The 19491-nt window shown below is 39.3% G+C and overlaps 1 protein-coding gene across 2 annotated transcripts in view; it reads left to right on the top strand.

Annotated features, from left to right (window-relative positions):
- HSD17B7 (hydroxysteroid 17-beta dehydrogenase 7) overlaps window positions 1-19491 on the top strand; it is a 306654-nt gene that overhangs the window by 89635 nt on the left and 197528 nt on the right. For both annotated transcript variants that reach the window (XM_044085404.1, XM_044085405.1), the window contains exon 2: window positions 17188-17391. In XM_044085404.1, coding sequence (XP_043941339.1) covers window positions 17188-17391 — 204 coding nt within the window. The remainder of the gene's footprint in view (window positions 1-17187; window positions 17392-19491) is intronic.

Here is a 19491-nt window from a genome sequence, read left to right as displayed (position 1 = left end):
CTGAACCTATCTGCCAGGATGTTGGCAATATCAGTTGGTTCTGTAATTTTTGTGCCTTTGTGCTGTAATTCAGAGCAGATCTGGGTGTTGCCATCGAGATTCTTGACATAGCTATAGAATGCTTTATGGTTGTCCTTAGAATTAGTGGCGATTTTGTTTTCGTAGCTAGCTTTGGAGGATCTTATAAGGGATCTCAGCTTCTTACTGAGGCTGACCAGGGAGCTCCTCCACTCATGGGATTTTAGTTTCTTCCTTCTGTTGTACAGTTTGTTTTTGGCAGGGGACCACCAGATTGGCTTCCTTTTTTTGGAGGATAGCGTCTTGGTTCTGTTTGGGATAGCTTACATGCAGTCATGTAAGTGATTGATTATAGAGTGCATTTGTGTAGGATTCAGCAGGCGTAACTGTATTGTCCATCTGCATGGGTGTCATGAAGTTCACCACTTCTGTCTTAAGAAGCATGAAGTTGGCTTTGGAGAAATTTTTTACCATCATTCAGACCTGAAGCAAATCAATGTTAATGTTTTCTTGTTTTTTAGCAATCCCATACTTGTTCACCCATTCTGTTGGCTGCAGTTGTTTTTAATGACCTGTGTTTTCTGTTCACTTTACTTGTGAGAGGTACTGTTACTTTCCTTTGAGCAAGAATCAAAGACATGTCATCATCACCACTTCTCAGCCATTTAACTAAGATCAATAGTACCTGTTCTTATCAGTTTAAGATCTTATCAGTTTATGATCAAATGTAGTGTGTGTGTGTGTGTGTGTAATATATATATATATATATATATATATATATATATATATATATATATATATATATATATATAATATCTGCATGTGATATTATCCTGGAAAATGTCTTAAGCGTGTCAATAACTCAGTCATAATGAAGTTCATAAATATTAATATGGCTTTTAATATTAAAGATACCTCTTTGACTATGCAGATCATGTTTTACATACTCGCTATTGGCTTTCATATGATGAAATTTGCCTTTCCAAGCATATTGCATCCCAAAATACTTGAGAAAACTGCTTCTTTACATGGTATCATTTGAAATGGGACTTTGTATTTGTGGTACTTTGGGTGCATTAGCCATGTGCTCATAGCTTTCTTTTCTGTGTTTTTCATATCAGTACTTTCAGTATATTCATACATACAAAGTTTTACACTATGTATCTGTATTAAAATGAAACCAAAATGTAAAACGGTCACATAGACAAACCAATTAGTAAAAACTACGAGAAAAACCTAGCAAAGCTAGAATTTTCAGTCTGATAGCTTCAATCTCTTGGAATAGAGGCCTATGAGATATATGCAAATGGCCCCATTAAAGAAATCAAGTGTTTCAGGTATATGGCTTTTGAATGTCCATGACTTTTTACTTTAAGTCTTTATGGACAGAGTCAGGCCAACAAAGCCAAACGCCACTAACTGTGGACATACATGTTTCGACCTTCTTATGACCACATCAGCACAGCATAAACCGTCTGTTTGGTTATACTCTAGAAACACGGGCTTTAAACCCAGCTGACATCCATAACTATTAAGATGTCTGCAAAATATCCCAACTAACAAACAAGGAAATTATTCACAATGTATGTTCAGAAACAACAGTTGTTTCAGATTGTTTAAAAAAATACCAGTGAAGGAAACGTACTAGACATTGTTTCATTGTTTGTAAAGAAATTTTCATGTCAAGTTTCATCACCGTTGATGTGCAGTGATCATGAGGTAGTAAATGTTAATTTCTTGCTAGATAATTTTTCCAAACTGAAAATCAGTGTGCAGAAGATTAACAGCAGATTATATGGAAGTAAAACAGTCACTGTGTAAAACTAGAGTGATGCGTTCATTGGAAGAAACTCAGAAGAAATATGGAAAGTTTTGAAAGAAATTGTTTGAATACAAAATATAAAAAAAATATTTAACGTCAGAATCTAGGCACATAACATCAGGAGTATATATTTCCATAAGAACAAGATACTTGGTTAAGGTGATGGCACAAAAAAAATAATGGAAATAGAAAAGAGGTTGAACTACAACTCTGAATACTGAAATAAACAAACTAAACAAACAAATGTTCCACTCACCAGGCTGAACAAGGAGAAAATTACAGTCGGTTGCCTGTCAGATGCCAGGGTCCGCCACAACACATGCACTCAAGTCACTCCACAACAAGTACAAACATGACTCTGTCATTGTCCATATTGGAGTGAATGACTTGAGACATACCTCCCTGGACTACATGAAAAGAGACATGGAAGAGCAGTCATCATGTGACCCAGGCAGGTAAACCCTAGCCCTTAGTAGCATCCTGCCTTCGCCCAGAATGATACCACAATATAAGGACAAAATGATTGACTTCAACAATTGGCTAAGCTTCTGGTGTCATTCAAAGGGGATCCAGTATCTGTCTTGCCTGGGACGACATGATCGTCAGACCATGATGCTTTGCCAGAGATGGTCTGCACCTGTCGCCCCTGGGATTCAGGTTCCTGGCTAAGGCTCTTGCCACCTCTATAGTGCCTTTTTTAGGCAAAGTTCAAAGGACAAAACCACCACCATAACAGGTATAAGCATGCAAAATCTGAAGGTAATGCTACTCAGTGCTAGAAGTCTAAACCTCAAAATGCACTCTCTCGAGGCACTCCTAAAAATGGAGAACATATAGATATCTGTGCAGTAACTGAGACCTGGTTCAAGGCTCCAGAGAGCACCCCTGCAATACCAGGCTGCAACTCTTACCACACTTTTCGGCCACCAAACCAGGACCGAAACACTAAAGGTGGAGGAGTGTCCATATTCATCAAGGATATTAACAACACCAGGCTAGTTGCTCAACAATATCCGTCTGAAATTTTCCAGGTGCAACAGATACTAGGTAAGACTGCAATCCAAATTGTAGCTTGCTACAGATCCCCTACCATGCCCCAATATTCTCACTACACATTTCTAAACATACTGGAAAATATTAACATACAAACAAACACCCTAATACTGGGTGATTTCAACTACCCTGTCATTAACTGGGAAAACTACTTGTGTACCGACACCTTTGTCCAACGGTTCTTGGAATTCATAAATTCCAATGCCCTGGATCAACTAATCCTTAGTCCCACCAGGGGCTCCAATAACCTAGACCTGGTCATTACCAACATGGGAAATCGATGCTCCACACCTATGGTCACCCCCTCGTTGGTGAGGTCTGACCATAAATTAATCACCCTTGATGTCCACATCCCACCCCCACCCCCCAGTCGGGAAACCTCCATAAAAAACTTCTCCAAAGCCAACTTCATACTACTGAAGTCAGAAGTGACAAACTTCATGACACCCATGCAGACGGGAACTGAAAGTTCAACTGCTGAGTCCTACACTAAGGCACTGTGCGAGCACATCCACTCATGCATGAATCGTGCCATCCCCAATAGAACCAAGACGCTGTCCAACAAAAAAAGGAAGCCAATCTGGTGGTCCCTTGCTATAAACAAACTTTACAATGAAAGGAAGAAACTGTTGCAGAAGAGGAAAATCCCAGGATGCAAAAAACTCCCTTAACAAGCCTCAGTAAGAAGCTGAGATCCCTCATAAAATCCTCCAAAGCACGAAAATAAAATTGCCAAAGATTCCGAAGATGACCACAAGGCATTCTATAGCTATGTCAAGAATCTAAGTGGCAATGCTCAGATCTGCTCTGAGCTACAACAGAATGGCATTAAATATACTGATCCTAAGGATATTGCCAATATCCTGGCAGATCGGTTCAGAGAAAACTTCACCCCCCTCTCACCCCCTAAAGGGCCCATCTCAATATCGAAAGATTGCCAAATTCCGGTAATAACAGCCACACAGGTAAAAAAAAAACTCACTCTCCAAAGCTAAGAATGCAGCATCCATGGGACCTGACAACATCCCAGGCTGTGTACTACATGAACTACAAAATGAACTGGCACCTCACCGAAGTGTCATGTTTAATCATATCCTCACCTCAGGCTTCGTGCCCACTGAGTGGCACACAGCTACAGTTATCCCACTCCACAAGAGGGGGGGGATCCAACTTGGATCCCGGGAACTACTGCCCCATCAGTCTGACAAGCCTGTTCTGCAAGGCCATGGAACGTATTATCATGGAACTTATAAACACAGACATTGACAACCTTCAAACATTGGACCCCACGCAGTTTGGGTTTGTGAAGGGCTGATTGTGCCGTCTGAACCTGATTGACTTCTTTGAATCAGTCTCCAGAGCCATGGACAAAGGGTAAGGTGGTCCACACAGTCTATCTGGACCTCGCCAAGACCTTCAACACCATCCCCCACTCTGGAATCATAGATAAACTTACTAAGCCTGGGCATTAATCCCTACTTCACTCGATGGGTTGTCAACTGGCTTACTGACAGAACTCACACTGTAAAAGTAGCAGACTCCAAATCCAGCTCCAGACAAGTGACAAGTGGAGTACCTCAGGGTTCAATCCTGGGACCGCTCTTGTTTGGCATCTATTTTTCTGAAGTACAGGCCAACACTAAGTGACTCTGGCTAACAAAGTTCGCAGATGACTGCAAACTGGGAGCCATTATTAAATCCCCAAATGATGTGGCTATTCTACAAAAGGGCCTTACAGAAACAGATGCTTGGTGCCAGAGCCATGAGCTCAAGCTCAATGCCAAGAAATGTATAGTTATCCCCTTTGGGGAAAAAACGTGTACTCATGAATTGCCACATAGGTGGCAGTACACTAAACACCGAAAGTGTGATAAGAGACTTGGGGACACAGGTGGACAGTGGTCTCACCTTCGATGACCACATCACCACAACAGTTAGGAAATCCTTCTATGTGGCACACCTCATCAGTAAGGGCTTTTCATCCAGAAAAAAAGAAGGTCATTGTCCCACTGTACTCATCCCTCATTAGACCCATTATAGAATACAACACCCCGTTTGGTATGTACCTCTCAAGACATCTGCAACAACTGCAAAGGCTGCAGAAATACCTCACTAAAAGAATCACAGGTCTAAAGCAGATGCCTTATGCTGACCATCTAAAAAAAACCTCCACCTATACTCTGTTGCATATCGTCTACTTAGAGGCGATCTCTGCTTAACATACAAGGCCATATCAAACCCAGAGCTGTTGGACATACTACACTTAAAGAAATCCCAATCCGTCAGTGACGCACGCTCCAGGGAGCTAAACCTTGTCATCACAATGAACAAAACATGCTGGAGGGATAGGTTCCTGACCCAGAGACTCCCCAGGCTCTGGAATAGACTGCCCATACATGTCAAGCAGAGCACCTCTTTGGCCCTCTTCATAAGGAACCTTGATGATTGGATGGGAGATAGGAAATTCACCCCAGGGATCACGTCAGTCACCCTGCTAGACAGAGGTCCAGGGAAGTAAATACTGTGGGATGAAATAGCCAGGGAATTGTTATGGCTCGGCTTCTATAGGCCCTAGGGCTGATAGCCTAGTTACCAACCTATGAAACCTATAAATCAACCTATGAACCTATAAATCAAACACGCGAGAAAATCGAGAACAATTTAAAGAAAATTTATATAAAGATGTTGAGCATAGTAGAAAATTGTTTATAAGATGTGGAAGAATTAGATATACAATTGATTAAACTGTGTGTAGAATCTAAAATTTATTCTCAACCACAACAGATTACAGATATATTGACAATCTTATGCAAAACTGTTTGGCTGCACAAAGGGGTGATGTTGTCCTAGTGACATCCAGGTAACCTCGGATACTAAAATCAAATTACATAATATTAAAAAAGAACTATGCAAACTGGATCCAAACAAAGCACAGGGTGGAGAAGGAATTGGTAATAATGACCTGAGAAATCTTCAGCAAAAACTTACAGTACAATTATACCTAACATTTACTAGGTTGTATACATATGTAGAAATTCCTCAAGATTGGAGATAAGCACTTATTAAACCTGTCTATAAGAGAAAGGGTAATAAGACAAACCCAGATTCATACATACCCTTAAGTCTACTTTCATGTTGTGGAAAAGTAATAGAGAAGGTAATATTGGAAAAGTTATTGTCAGAATTGGAAAATTTGGGGCTTGAAACCATATATCAGCATGCATATGTTGAAAATAGATTTGTTGCCACCTGCAACATGATTATCTATAACAATATACTAACAGCTGTGAATGAACAAATTGTGCTCTGATGTAATTTATATAGATTTAACGTCGGCATTTGATAGGGTAATACACAAAACACTGATCAGTAAATTAGAACAACTAGGTATTGTACTGTTGATAAAATATTTAGTTGCATGGCTTGCTTATAGGACATGGCAAGTATCATGCAGCAGTTGGACAGGTGAAATTCTTGGTTACAGTCAGGGTGTCCCACGGGGCACCGTCCTAGACCCTTATTTGTTTAGATTGTATCTTTTAGCTCTATATTTTTCATTTGAGGTGTTCTATACTCTATGCAGATGAAATGAAATTGGGTAATTACAAGTATTACAGATAGGACATGTCTGTAAAAGAACTTTACTGACCATTTGGTCACAACAGAATAATATGCTGATCAATACATCAAAAAACTTAGTGTATGAGATCTGGGAGACCTAAATTGAAAGGTGGATAATTTAATACAGCACACATTGAGGGTAGATCCAGCTTTGAAAATTTTCTAATAATATCAACCAGCTGGTTAATGATAGTTGTAGAACTATAGATTGTAAAAGGATTTATAAAGTCTAGAAAAATCAGAAATAATGAAGTCATTGTTAGTTACATTAGACCCAAACTTGAGTATAGAGTAACAGTATGGAAACCTTATAAGAAAACAAGCATGATTAAACGGAAGAAATGTAGCATATCACCAAGGGCATCCATGAATGTGAAAATGTTTATTATGAAAGACTAAAATATCTGAATTTATACAGTGCCTCATATTTGGGCGGCCACGGTGGTGCAGTGGTTAGCATTGCCGCCTCACAGCAAGAGGTTCTCCGGTTCGATCCTCTGCTGGGGTGCCTTTTGTGCAGAGTCTGCATGTCCTCCCTGTGGTTGCATGGATTTCCTCTGGGTGCTCCGGTTTCCTCCCACATCCCAAAGACATGCTGTAGGTGGATTGGGCACTCTAAATTGGCCCTGGGTGTGAATGTGTGCGTGTGTGTGCCTTGTGTGGAAGGTTGGGTGCCGGGCTGGCAACTCGACTCCGTAAAACTCCACTGCCAATCATGAGTGGACAAGGTGATCCGCTGTGGTGACCCCTAACTGGGAAAAGCCGAAAGAAGAAGAATACAGTGCCTCATATAGATGTTTATGAGGAGACCTTATTCAAGTACGTAGGGCATTTAGAGACAACTAACTCTGGGAATACATGGTGTTATCAAAAAGTAGTAGAGAGTCATCAAACAATCTATGTAGAAGATTCTATAGGAATGAAGTGTACTAATTAGCTCTCTGAGAGAGCAGCTGATGCATGAAATAGACCACCAAGTAACTGTTTTGGTATATTGGCAGGCTAGAAGGGCCATACTTGAAATATTTGTATATATGTACTGTTGATGTGTTTTTTTAAGACAGCTATACTTCTGTACTTCCATATATACAAACAATTGAAGACCAATTTTGTTGTTTTGTTTTTTTCAGATGCTTTCCTTTTGCAAATATATTTTGTCAGTTCTGATCCACTAACATTTTCATATTTTATTTTTTGAGTTGGATTATTTTGTCTCCTAGTTTCACGAAAGTTTTTTTGTTTTGGATCTTGTTTATCAGAATGCTCAAGTAGAACACTGGGACAATGGGGATGAGGTCTAGCCTCCAGGAGTTCTTTAATAAGACTTCTTTCAAAAAGTAATGTGTACTACATGATGAGAAAATTCCATGTTGGCAGCATAAGCATTTAAAGCTATACAGTTGGTATACTGTACTGATTGTGCCGCAAATTACCTGAGTTTGATTAATAGTACTGGCACTGTATGTGATGGCCAAGGAATGATGGTAGGTAGTGACCCCAGTCAAAGTGCCTAGACTAATTGGCGGATGTTGACAAACTTGCACCAGAAGGGTTCGGCCTTGATGAAGGTGTAGGATTGCAGCAGTTGAATAGGGTCATTGACATGCTGAAACTACCAAGGCAAGTAAATGCACTCTAGTTTGAACTGTAGGCAATTTTTTCTTGAGAGAGGAATTTGAAGAAAATAAGTAATATTTTTTTATTGGGGTGAGCATGAGTTGTGAGTTTCAATGACTATGAAAGCATCCTCAGTAATTTTTTTATGCTATGCCATGTTGCCAGATTTGCAAACAAGTGTGGTGTCCTCTCTGTAATGTATTGGGAAAGCCTGTTGTGTAGATGTGGAGGGTATTATTGAGAATATTAAAGAGGAGGGGACCAAGGGTAGAGCCTTGTGCTACACTGGTGGTTGGGACATTTACTTGTTGCCCCTATCCTTGAGGAATATGGGTACTAAATTGGAAGTGAATTTGTAGTTTCCCGTCTGTTTGTCCAAATTCTATTTGAATTGATTAGAAGTAGTACTTGCCTTATGTGGAACACTGTTCCATAGAGGACGTATTATCTTAGAATATATTGGATGGATAGGTACTTGTGTTGCAAAAAAAAAAAAAAAAGATTGAGATCTCTTGAGTTGGGTGTTCATGCTATTGTTGGACTAGTGAATGTGTAATAGGTCTGACAGGATAGGGTGTGTTGAAACTCTATACAAGAGGCATAGGTTGTCTCTTTTTATGTACTGTATGATACAGAGATGAGGGACAAGGCTTTGAGATCATTTGCATAGGTTTTTGTGATTATACCTTTTTTAGGGTGAAAACATTGTGGTGACTCCATTTATGACAAGTGTTTATATAGGTATATACCGAATGGGGCATTGTGTACAGTAATTGGCCTGATGCGACTGTACTCCCTACTTTTTGATAAAAGCTGCGCAATGAAAATGGACTTCTTACAATAGAGGATACATGGTGATCAAAGAAAAGTTCATTGTCGACACAAGTTCATAGATACTTGACTAAGGGATCAACTTTTAGGGTTGTGTTGTAAATTTGATAGTTAAAAAGGAAATCATGCTTGCTGGAGGATAAGATATTTATATGTCTTGGCATTTAGTTCTTCTCTGTGGTTTTGACACCAGCTGTTTGTTTGGTAAAGGCTGTCTTAGAAGATTTTGAGTTATACCAAGATGGATATCCTGTCGGGCTTTTGAAATCATGTTCAAATGTAGCCCCCTCCATCTGGATCCATTTTCTTTTTGTTGCAACTGCAAAGAAATTCTTAAAGGCGGACTGGCAAGACCACTGTCCTGAGACACAGTCAGTGGAAATTTACAAGTGCTAATTGCAATCACCAGCAAAACCAAAACAGCTGCAAGTCTGAGAATTAGAACTTTCCTGCATGCATGCTGCTGAAACAATGCAGTCTACACATTTGCTTCCTGTTTTGTAGTAGGGTTAGTTTTAAATTCTTGTTTTGTAGATCCAATCAATAAATGCAAAAAAAAACATTTAAGAGCAGTACTCCACTGAGAACACATTATTGTATTCATCATACTTTACTCAGTGCATATTCTAAAAATAAAGCAAAACTGGTTTGTGTAAGTGAGTTCTAATGCTGGACTGCATAGCATCTATACAAAGGTAGCCTATGTAAATACAATCTAATACACCATTCTGCTTTATTTATGTATGTATTTATTGCAATATAACATCAAGAGCATTTATAACAAGTACAGCAATAGAAACATTTGCGCCATTAACTTGGGATGATTTAAGAACAACATACTAAGCTAGGTAAAATCTATTGAGTTATATGCCGAAACCCAATCCATATGATGAATTCAGAAGTCTTGTGTATCAGCATTTAATAATCTTAAACAAGGTTCCAGCATCAGATTCTCAGTAGAGCCAAAGTCATTAATCAGTCTAAAGTCCAGTGAATTATTCTGAAGCATGTTTAATGTACAAGTAAATAGTTGCATAAACCACTAACAATATTAGAGGGAATTGCCAATGCCTAGAAATATATATTCTCAACAATGAAGGAAAGTTTACCACTATAAAACTTGCTGATATGCTAAGTGTTGAAGCATATAAAGCGTATAAAAAAATCATGGAGATCAAATCATTAATCTACATCCACAGAGATTGAGATGCTTCACATGATGAATCCCAACTCTCATCACAAATTTTGGTTAAGTTACATGAAGTACACTTAATTACTTGCAAATAACCATAAATCGCAGTTTTAACAGGAGACCAATAAGCATCATAAAAACATTTGAGATTGTTCATACAAACCAGGCATTCATCATAATATATTTAATGCCCAGACTTAATGAATATAGAGGTATGTAAATTTTCTTTACTTAAAAATAATTTGTAAATAGACTCTGGTTTAACTGGTATGAAAAGTGAGAGAAACACCACAATTGTCATTAAGCTACACAAATGAGGGGATCTGATTCAGATCCTTCAACAAATTAAAAGCATGCCTTAACTGAAAATATAATCTGTCTAATGATTGTAAGCCAAAGAGCTTTAACGTATACTCAAACGAAGCAAATGTTGGAGACAAATTCACATGTTGAATAATGTGATTAGACGCGTGTGGGTGTATGCAATATTAATCTTTCCAGAAAATAGGACTCTGTTTGATTTTCAAATCTGGATGGCCCAAAGTAGAAGACCCTTAACAACTCTAAATGTAGGGCAGAGCAAGCCTGGCGAAGGAACTTCAAGGCTATAGCAGAGACTTTAAGACATGCCATTACTTTAGTTGTTAAGAACGGGACTCGAAACATCAGCACACACACACAAAGCAAACATCCGGAGGTGAAACAGCATTCAGAATTTTAGACTCTATCCTACCCCACAATGAATCAGAATTGGGCACAGACAATTTATGCAATGTGAGAGTTTCAGCATATTTCCTAATATTAGGAAAGCCTACCTCTGTCTCGGATTTCTGTATACTAAATAATAGATAAGGAAGCCTCAATCCTCACCACTGGCAACAGCGGGGGGGTGTATACACTGGGAGGATGACAAGTGCACACAGAGTAAAGTGCAATTTTCCTTAAGAACACACACAGACCACAGTCAGTCTGGGGCTGGTTTCTCCCTCTTTTTCCAGATCCCCAGTAAGACTCAGCAGTGGCACATCTATAGAGTTGAGATCTCAGCTGAGTGGCCAAACCAAGACCTCCATCACCCTCTCTGTCCAACCAGTGCTTTATGTGCCTGCCCAAGTAGCTGACGTGCGCACACACACACATACACACTTTGAGGTTTGATTTATAAACACACATACACACCCTGGAAAGGCTGGCACAGGTTTGCTAGCTATGCCCCCTTCTGCCCAGAGTATAAAGTACTTTTCATTGCCTCCAGCCACTATTCATCAGCTACTTTAAGGCCTTTGGCAAAGGGTGTCCAATATTGCACGTTACTATTAATCCAAATGGTAGTTTGACCAAGATCAAGGCTTTTAGGAGCGGCCTGCATAGTGTCACCAAGTGGATATGCAGATACTCTTAAGAGCTTTAAGAGGTTAAATATCTCTAGACAGACCAGCCACAATTGAAAGGTTTAAATATATTTAACAATAAAAGACAACTTAGTAAAACAGTCCCAGTAACTTCAGAGTTCAAAATCACAGGAAATCTTTAAAACATTGCAGGACAGTCTCAAATAAATAAAGAAAACATCTAAGCTATACTGCATTATATTCCTAACTGTATCTAAGAGAAATTATTGTACCCTGGACTTACTCAAAGGAAGGCAAAACAGATGTGGGGAGTGGGTTTTCCAGCGGATGCTGTTGGGTCAAGCACAAAATGCGCAGTCAACGCTCTCAGAGGGTTCTTAAATTAATATCCGTTATTACTGCTGGGTTAGCTTGCGGGATGACATCACTTTTTGTCACCTGACTTTCTTTCCCAAGCTAAACCCCCATTGCTAGAAACTACCAGCATTTAGCATCTCCCTGTGAAAACACATAAAACAAGGCCCTTCTTAGATCTTTTAGCAAATTGTGGCAGTCGTAAAATAATTTTCTTTCCTCCATATGTAAAGACAGTACAAAAAAACTTCCGGTTCTAGACATTGTCTATTACTGCACTGAAACTGAGAGAGAACCTCTTTTGCTTATGGCCCAACAATAAAGTAAATTAACCTCCAGTCATTCTTCTGAAATTTTGCAAGTTAATCTCCTGTGTTTCAGTCTTGCGTGTTAAGTTACAATAGTGTATAAAAAATATCTCTTCAGCACACGTCTATACAGTATGACATACAGTTCTAATATATTTCTAACACAGGCGTATGAATCATGTTGATGGTCACAAGTGACTCACAACCACTTACTGCCAACCCAGCTATCTGGAATTTTTTTATCTCCTTTTGTTACCTTTCTAAATAAATCATATTAATATTCACAAATGACATATAATTATCTCCTTTTCTTATATATGCATCCTACTATTCCAGGCAAACCCTAACATCAACCCTTGTGTCCTGATGAAGCCCTTATGTAATGGTAATATAGAAATGTGCCTCGGAAAGTAACGCAGTTTAGGACAAAATCATTTTGTTCAGGACAAAATCATTTTAAGATCATGGATTCTGCCCATAAATGAAAGTTGACTGAAGTATGAAGACCGCATATTTCCTCTCTGTTTAATTTAAATTAAGATGGATCATAATCTGCAAATCATGATATATCAATGTACCCAAATATTTAGGAGGCCACATAAACCATATTGATAAAGAACAAGATTTACCTTCCTAAGAGATAAGAGTCCTGAGTTCGAACCATAGACCTTTGTTTTAAAGAAAATACTTTTACAAAAAGATCTTCAGCATCAGCCTCATCTGCAGTCAGCCTGTTGTTCTAACAAGTGTTAACCATGTAAACAAGGAGTATAGGCCACTAATTTAATGTGAGGGTCAATAGCTAATAAAGAGAAAAGGTGAAGGAGGATACAGAATAAGCTGAAGAAAGAGTAGATCTGGCTAATATTCTAGTCTGTGGAGAAAGTCTGTTTTAATTTCTCTGAACAAACTCTACAGGAAGAGCCATATGAGATAACAAATCCCACAAATAATCCCAGTAAATGCCTTTTCAAAATGTAATAGCACTGCTGCTTGCTTTGACCTTGCAATAGCGACACAAGAACCCTCGTGATCGGTATTTAATTTACCTTTCAGGAAACCAACCTAACATTTATAAACTACCTTAAAGTAACCTACTGTACAACAGAGGCGCCATAATTTTTGCAAACATCTTTGATTCAGAATTTATTTAAGAAATTGGTTGACAATGAGAGCTTCCTCCCAAAGCATGTTACACAGCATGAATTAAAAGAGGTTGGAGTTTATACAGACTGGTTGGAAGACCATCACGGCCAGGAATTTTGCTGATAGCATAGAATGAATAGATTGAGAAATTTCCAGCTTAGTTATTAAAGCAGTCAAAATAGGTGTCTGAGAAGATGGCAAAATGTTTAATTGGACGTTCTGTAGCATTTGCTTCCTCAACTGTGGAGTAGACACCTCTTCCTTAGGATGGGAGTATACTGGAGAAATATAGTCCTGAAATACATTGGCGATCTCCGTAGGTGATCTAACTACACCACATTAGCAATTTCAGTAGGTGATCTAATTACACCACTATTCTCTAAAATGCAATCAGTTTCATACAGACCACAGTTTTTTAATTTGTGCTTTTTGTGCACATAAGTGGCTCCCTGCTCTTGGATTGTTTCTGTCTGTGACAGAATCTGAAGCATATTGAAATCCTCCTCCCATTTACTAATGAAAAGGGAGGTAATCCAGAAAGCTCGAGTCAGCTCTGGTATTCCACCTGTGACCCAGAAAATGACAGGACTAACAAGAAACAAAATACAAAGGATTAGTCCAGATAAAGCCACCTTAAGAGTTCTAGGAGACACTATTCATCTCAACAGGGTGGGTGCCAGAAAGATGCCTTGTTGAAGTTTCAAGTAGTTTATTCAGTAAAATAGGTAGGTGGACAAGTGTTCTTGTTCTAATACATTTACATTCAACAGGTCGGGTACTTGAAGGCAGTTGCAGACAATGGTGTGTGGGTCCAGGGAGCCGATTGCAGGAAAATCTAGACTATGGAAAAACAAGGAGTCAAACCCAAAGCTTAGAGGTTAATCCCTTATTTGAATATTCCTGAAAGACTCGTAACTCCTGCAGCCTGTGGAACCTCATTCTTAGTTAAGAGGTTTTTATTCTTATTTTTAACTGATAGAACATGACAATGCGCCATGAGCTACCGCTATAGAGCTATATATGCTTGTACAAGGCTAGCAACAGACTATTAGCCTGTTTTGTATCACGTGTAATATGAGAGGCTATCTGCTTTTGTGGAGCTCATATTCCTTAAAGCAAAGTATGAAAGCTTCTTTAGAAAATTTCTTCCAGTCTGACTTGTCTCTGTCAGTGTGTGTATCACATGTAATATGAGAGGCTGTGCCCACTCCTACTGGGTTCATATCTCATGAAATACATTATGAAAGACTAATCTTCTCTTGTTTGGCAAAAATGTTTACAGTACCTGCTTATAAGAGGCTCATATACATAATGCTTATAAGAGGCTCATATACATAATTAATGTGACCAGTCCCCATTCTTCCTCCTGATGAAGAGAGACTTGATACTTGTGTATTATCACAACCAGGTTCCAAACAACTCACTCTTGATATCGTCACATGTTGTGCCACCAAATTTATTAACTTTTAATGAATTTGATTCATTAAAGTGTTCTTTGAGAAAGATGCCAACAGTGGAGAAGTAGCAATTCTGTCGCCAACGTATGACATAGCTAAATCTGTGCAAACAGTAAAATAACGGATTGACAAATACCCAAAATAGGGGCAGATTTAAAATATTTACTTTTGCAAACTTCGAACATGCCTAAAACAGGATTTGTGTTACCATTTATTCTCTGAAGGAAATGAAGTCTGAGTAGATTTCAATCCTCTGTGATTTGCCAGGCAGACACATTTTATGAGGTACATATGAGGCCAAAATCTATCCGTTCTGTGAAAATCTGGGCAGTTGAGAGGTATGGCTACTGTGGTCCTCACCTGAAGAGGCCAGTAGTGTGGTGGGAGTAACCCACTTAACAGATGATGAAGCGAAAAACGTACAGAGAAAAGATTACAGATGAAAGTAGTGAGCTGCAAATAAGAAACTCACCCATCACAGTTAAACTGATGTTACTACTGAATTGCTAAATAAATATAGATTTCTGAACTGAGAACCTGATTTGTCATTCTGTTTGCGTGCTGCACAGTCTATTTCTGTGAAAGTCCAAATCTTGTATAAAGATACCGTAACGTTCCAACTACGTAACCTACAACTTTGGGAACATTGAGGATATGTTAAGTAGGAGCCCAACAACGCAGCTGACGTTCTAACCCTTTCTGAAACATTTGCTTTCAGGCCATTCACTTGGTGGTTAGCTCCTTCCGAAATCTTTGGATGCCCCTTGTTAGTAGTACAGCCCTTTGTATCCTCGAGTAAGAAATTAAACCAGCTCTACAGAACATAAATCAGTAATTTTGCGAAGTATGAAACATTTCTCTCTTGGTTTGTTATTTCACAAGTACCAAGAGACCTTTTTTATATGCTTGGGAGGTAGTCACATACAGCCACACTAGGTGACTGCCATTAATATAGTGGAAACCTACTTAACTGAATAAAGTACTTTAAACTCTCTTTCCTGTAGACTTTGTTTAGAGAAGTTTCCTCTGTAAGCTATTTCTCTGGATGCATGTATTGTTCAAAAAATGGGAGTCACATATGCGGTCAAAGCTGCACAATGAGCACTTGCGCATGCCTGGGTGGGTCAGTGACCCCCCCACACACACACACACACACGCACATGCACACATACACGCAGGGCTGCAGGTGTATTAACAGGCATTGTGGCCCAGAAAGGCACTATTGTGTAACTATGGACGGGGGTGTGATTGTACAATGTGCAAAAGTCAGTACAGCAAACATACATTTCACAGTTCTTGTGGGGTCCGCAGTATGCCGAAGATGAAGCCTGAAATGGGAAGATATTGGTCCAGGCCCTTAAACCAGCTCTTAATTGGTAACCTAATGCGTGCCATCCTGCAGATTTCTAAACAAGCAAAGAAGGGAAAAAATGCACCAGACCAACTGCTATAGATAATATAGTCTTGCATATTATACAGTGCAAAATGTCTGGGTTACTAAGAAACTAATACTGCAGTCTCAGATGGAAGTAAAGCATTCTATTACTGGACAGTTTCTCATGGCAGTCGTAAATTCTCAATATGCCAAATAAATGTAGCTGTTTTGCATTTTTGTTATGGTCATAATTACAAAATAAGTGATTTTTTCCCAGAAGGTACAGGTCCACTATTTATAAAGCTGACCTCAGTTGGTAAACTCCTCAGTGGCATTCTGTAAATTTTTATACAAGAAAAATAAGAACTAGAAAAACACCCCAAATCATCTGCTTTGACACAAAATGGGAGAGTGCCTTGGCCAGAGTGAAATTCTGAAGAATATAAACGTGAAGGCAGGTGATTGAGCCGATAGCTGAACCAAAGCCTTTTATAAAAGTATATCCCTCACAGGATTGTGTGGCTGCTATAACTGGTATACAGGTGTGTGGTGGTATATCTAATTTGCTTCTTCGCATTAATTCTTTTCTGCCCAGGAGTTTAACACGAGTTGTTACTCTGAAAACCACATAGCAGTTCATTGAACAAAGCTGTAGTGCATTGCGTAGTACTTTACTGAAGATATTGACCGAGAATGTTAGTATCTAGCTACTAGCCCCCCTCTACCACACACACACACACACACACACACACACACACACACACACACACACACACACACAATATGTTTGTTGTAGTAATTGTACACAGAAGTGGAAGTTTGTGGCTTTCCAGAAATGATGGTCTTGGACTGGTTTCCATCAGTGTTTGTTGGCTAAACCCTTCCTCGTTTGTCCACAGTTGGAGTGATGTCAGATGTTGAATGAAATAGGAGGAACATGTTATGCTAATTAAACTTGGCTAAAATTCAGTTTTACATACATATATATTTATTTATTTTGGTGGATGTTACATGCACTGTCATATTTTTTTGTTTTTGTAGTGGCATTGGTCTGGCACTGTGTGAACGAATTTTGTCTGAAGATAGCACAATTCATCTATGCTTAGCTTGTCGGAACCTGCAGAGGGCAGAAGCAGCTAGAACGACATTGATAAACTCTTATCCTGGAGCAGACGTCTGCATTCAAAAAGTTGATGTTGGAAGCATCACATCTGTGTTGCAAGCAGCAAAGGACCTCAAAGAGAGGTGTGTTTTATTTTGTATCTCACCTACATACATAGCACAATGTAAAAACTACGACTGACTGGTTAGGATGCATCTGTGTTATTTTAGCAGTGGGTCACACATGAAAATTTTAGGAAACAATTTGATACTGCAGAATATTTCATTGACTTTTGCCCAGTGCAGAGGCACAATTGCATCTCTGGGTAAATCACAGTAGGTTGTTTGTGCTGTTGCTACTTTTTTTAGGTTGGTAATAAAACCAATTTGTTAGCCTGGTAAGCCTACTGAACATACAGTCCTTTTATTGCAATGTAATAATTCTGATGCCCTGTAACTGACGTTCTGTGGCAGTTCTGTTGAAATTTCATTAGGGAGCACTTGGGATACAGGCATATGCTGCTCCCCAGCAAGCCATATCAGTGATTGAAATCAAGGCAGCTGCATGATTCATGAGAAACAAGACAGCCTACCCTCAGAATAAGATAGCAACTCTAGCCACATATTTCTGATGCACAATTATGAAAAACATGTATGACATGATGGGCTCAGTAATGTGTATTTCATGCTGTTGATGATAGTATCATACATTGTTTATTGCCAAGCCAAATCCCTGATCATTCAGAAGTGATCGTAGAACTGACTTCTCTTTCATGTACAGTCTGCCTTTCTGTGCTCCATAGAAATAGTCCTCTTTTTGTACTCTTGTAATGTTCGAGTATGGTGACAGTGACAGAAATGTGCATTTCAGCTTGCTGCTTTCCAACACTATATACTGCACCACCCTTCTCCAAGCATAGCAATTTGACCTGCGTAATGTAAAAAAAAAATACTGCAGCAACCTCTAAACAATCCACTCCTGCAGCATCCACTATGAAACATGTATTTAATACTTTGTGTCTCATCTCAAAAGCCCATAAGGCAACCCCCCACTCTATCCTACTTCCTAGTCGTAGCTGACTCCTTACTGTAAGACAGTGATTCACCCCTTACCAGTATGAGTAAAGAGAGGGATCTGATGTTATCATTTTCATGTGTTGCTCAATGAATGGGTGTTGAATCTGACTCTGTCACGTCTAGGATCGGACTCTCAAGCTTCTCCATTTGCCCATAATACCCCTGACCACTGTACCACCTCAGATCTTGATTTCCACTCTTAGCAATTCAGTCGGGATTGCATTCTCTCAAGCTCAGCCAGTGTTTTTTTTTTTTTTTTTTTCTGGGAATAGTGAGTAAAACTTTAAAGTTGAACACATTTTCCTTACTTATTACATTATATAGCGTCTTCTCTTTACCCGTTAAACTAGTCCTATTTCTTACAACCCTTTCTTATCATACTTTGGTATTCGCTTTTACCATTGCTGGTATCTCTCTACTTCCCCTTATCTTTTTCTATATGGTAATCTTGTTACCATTGTTGGTATAACTTTCTCTTCCTCTACTTTCTTTCCAAAAAAAAAAAACTTTAAATCTCACGCTCTTGACTTTTTTATTGTCATTTGGTAAGTTTACGGCAATGGCTGAAAAGCCTAGGGCTTATCCCTAATTTTGCTCCCTGTTCGGCAGTTTCTACTTCAGGGGCTTAAACCCCCTCACAGTAATCTAAGTCTATGGACCCAGGAAACATAGAAAGCACTCTCCTGTCAGGTATCCCAAATCTGCTCATACATTGGAACTTCCAGCTAAAATCTCCAAGCTGTTGGATCTGAAGTCCATGGATCCTACACCTTCAGTGTCAGTCTCCTCGGCTCTGAAGTCCTCGTTTTTCTCTGGAGCCAGTGTCTCCAAGGTTGAGGTCTCCTTTCTTACAGTAGACAGCAAGAAAGCCTTCTCGACCTCCTTCGACTTCCTGTTTGATCAGGTCCGCCCAAAGTCTTTCGCAGGCGGAGGTGGATAGGATTAGGAGAACATTTCTCACAACACAGATCCATATTTGGAGCTGTGAGCCTTAAACCTTCCCCACATACTGTCATTTCTCCTCCAATCCATCCTTTTCTTTTGGAGCCCTCTGAGAGATCTCCAAGAGTCGAACTGTTGGATCTGAAGATACCTTTATCTTCCACTCCTACTACTTCCCTTTTGACTCCAGCTCCCCTTGAGCAGGATGTGTCTCAGAGCTGAAGC

Source organism: Protopterus annectens, chromosome 10.part0 (assembly GCF_019279795.1).
Source record: "Protopterus annectens isolate FY-2018-M chromosome 10.part0, PAN1.0, whole genome shotgun sequence".
In the NCBI taxonomy this organism is placed as follows: domain Eukaryota; kingdom Metazoa; phylum Chordata; order Ceratodontiformes; family Protopteridae; genus Protopterus; species Protopterus annectens.
Note: the sequence above shows the minus strand (reverse complement) of the source record. Positions and strands in the feature narration are given on the sequence as shown.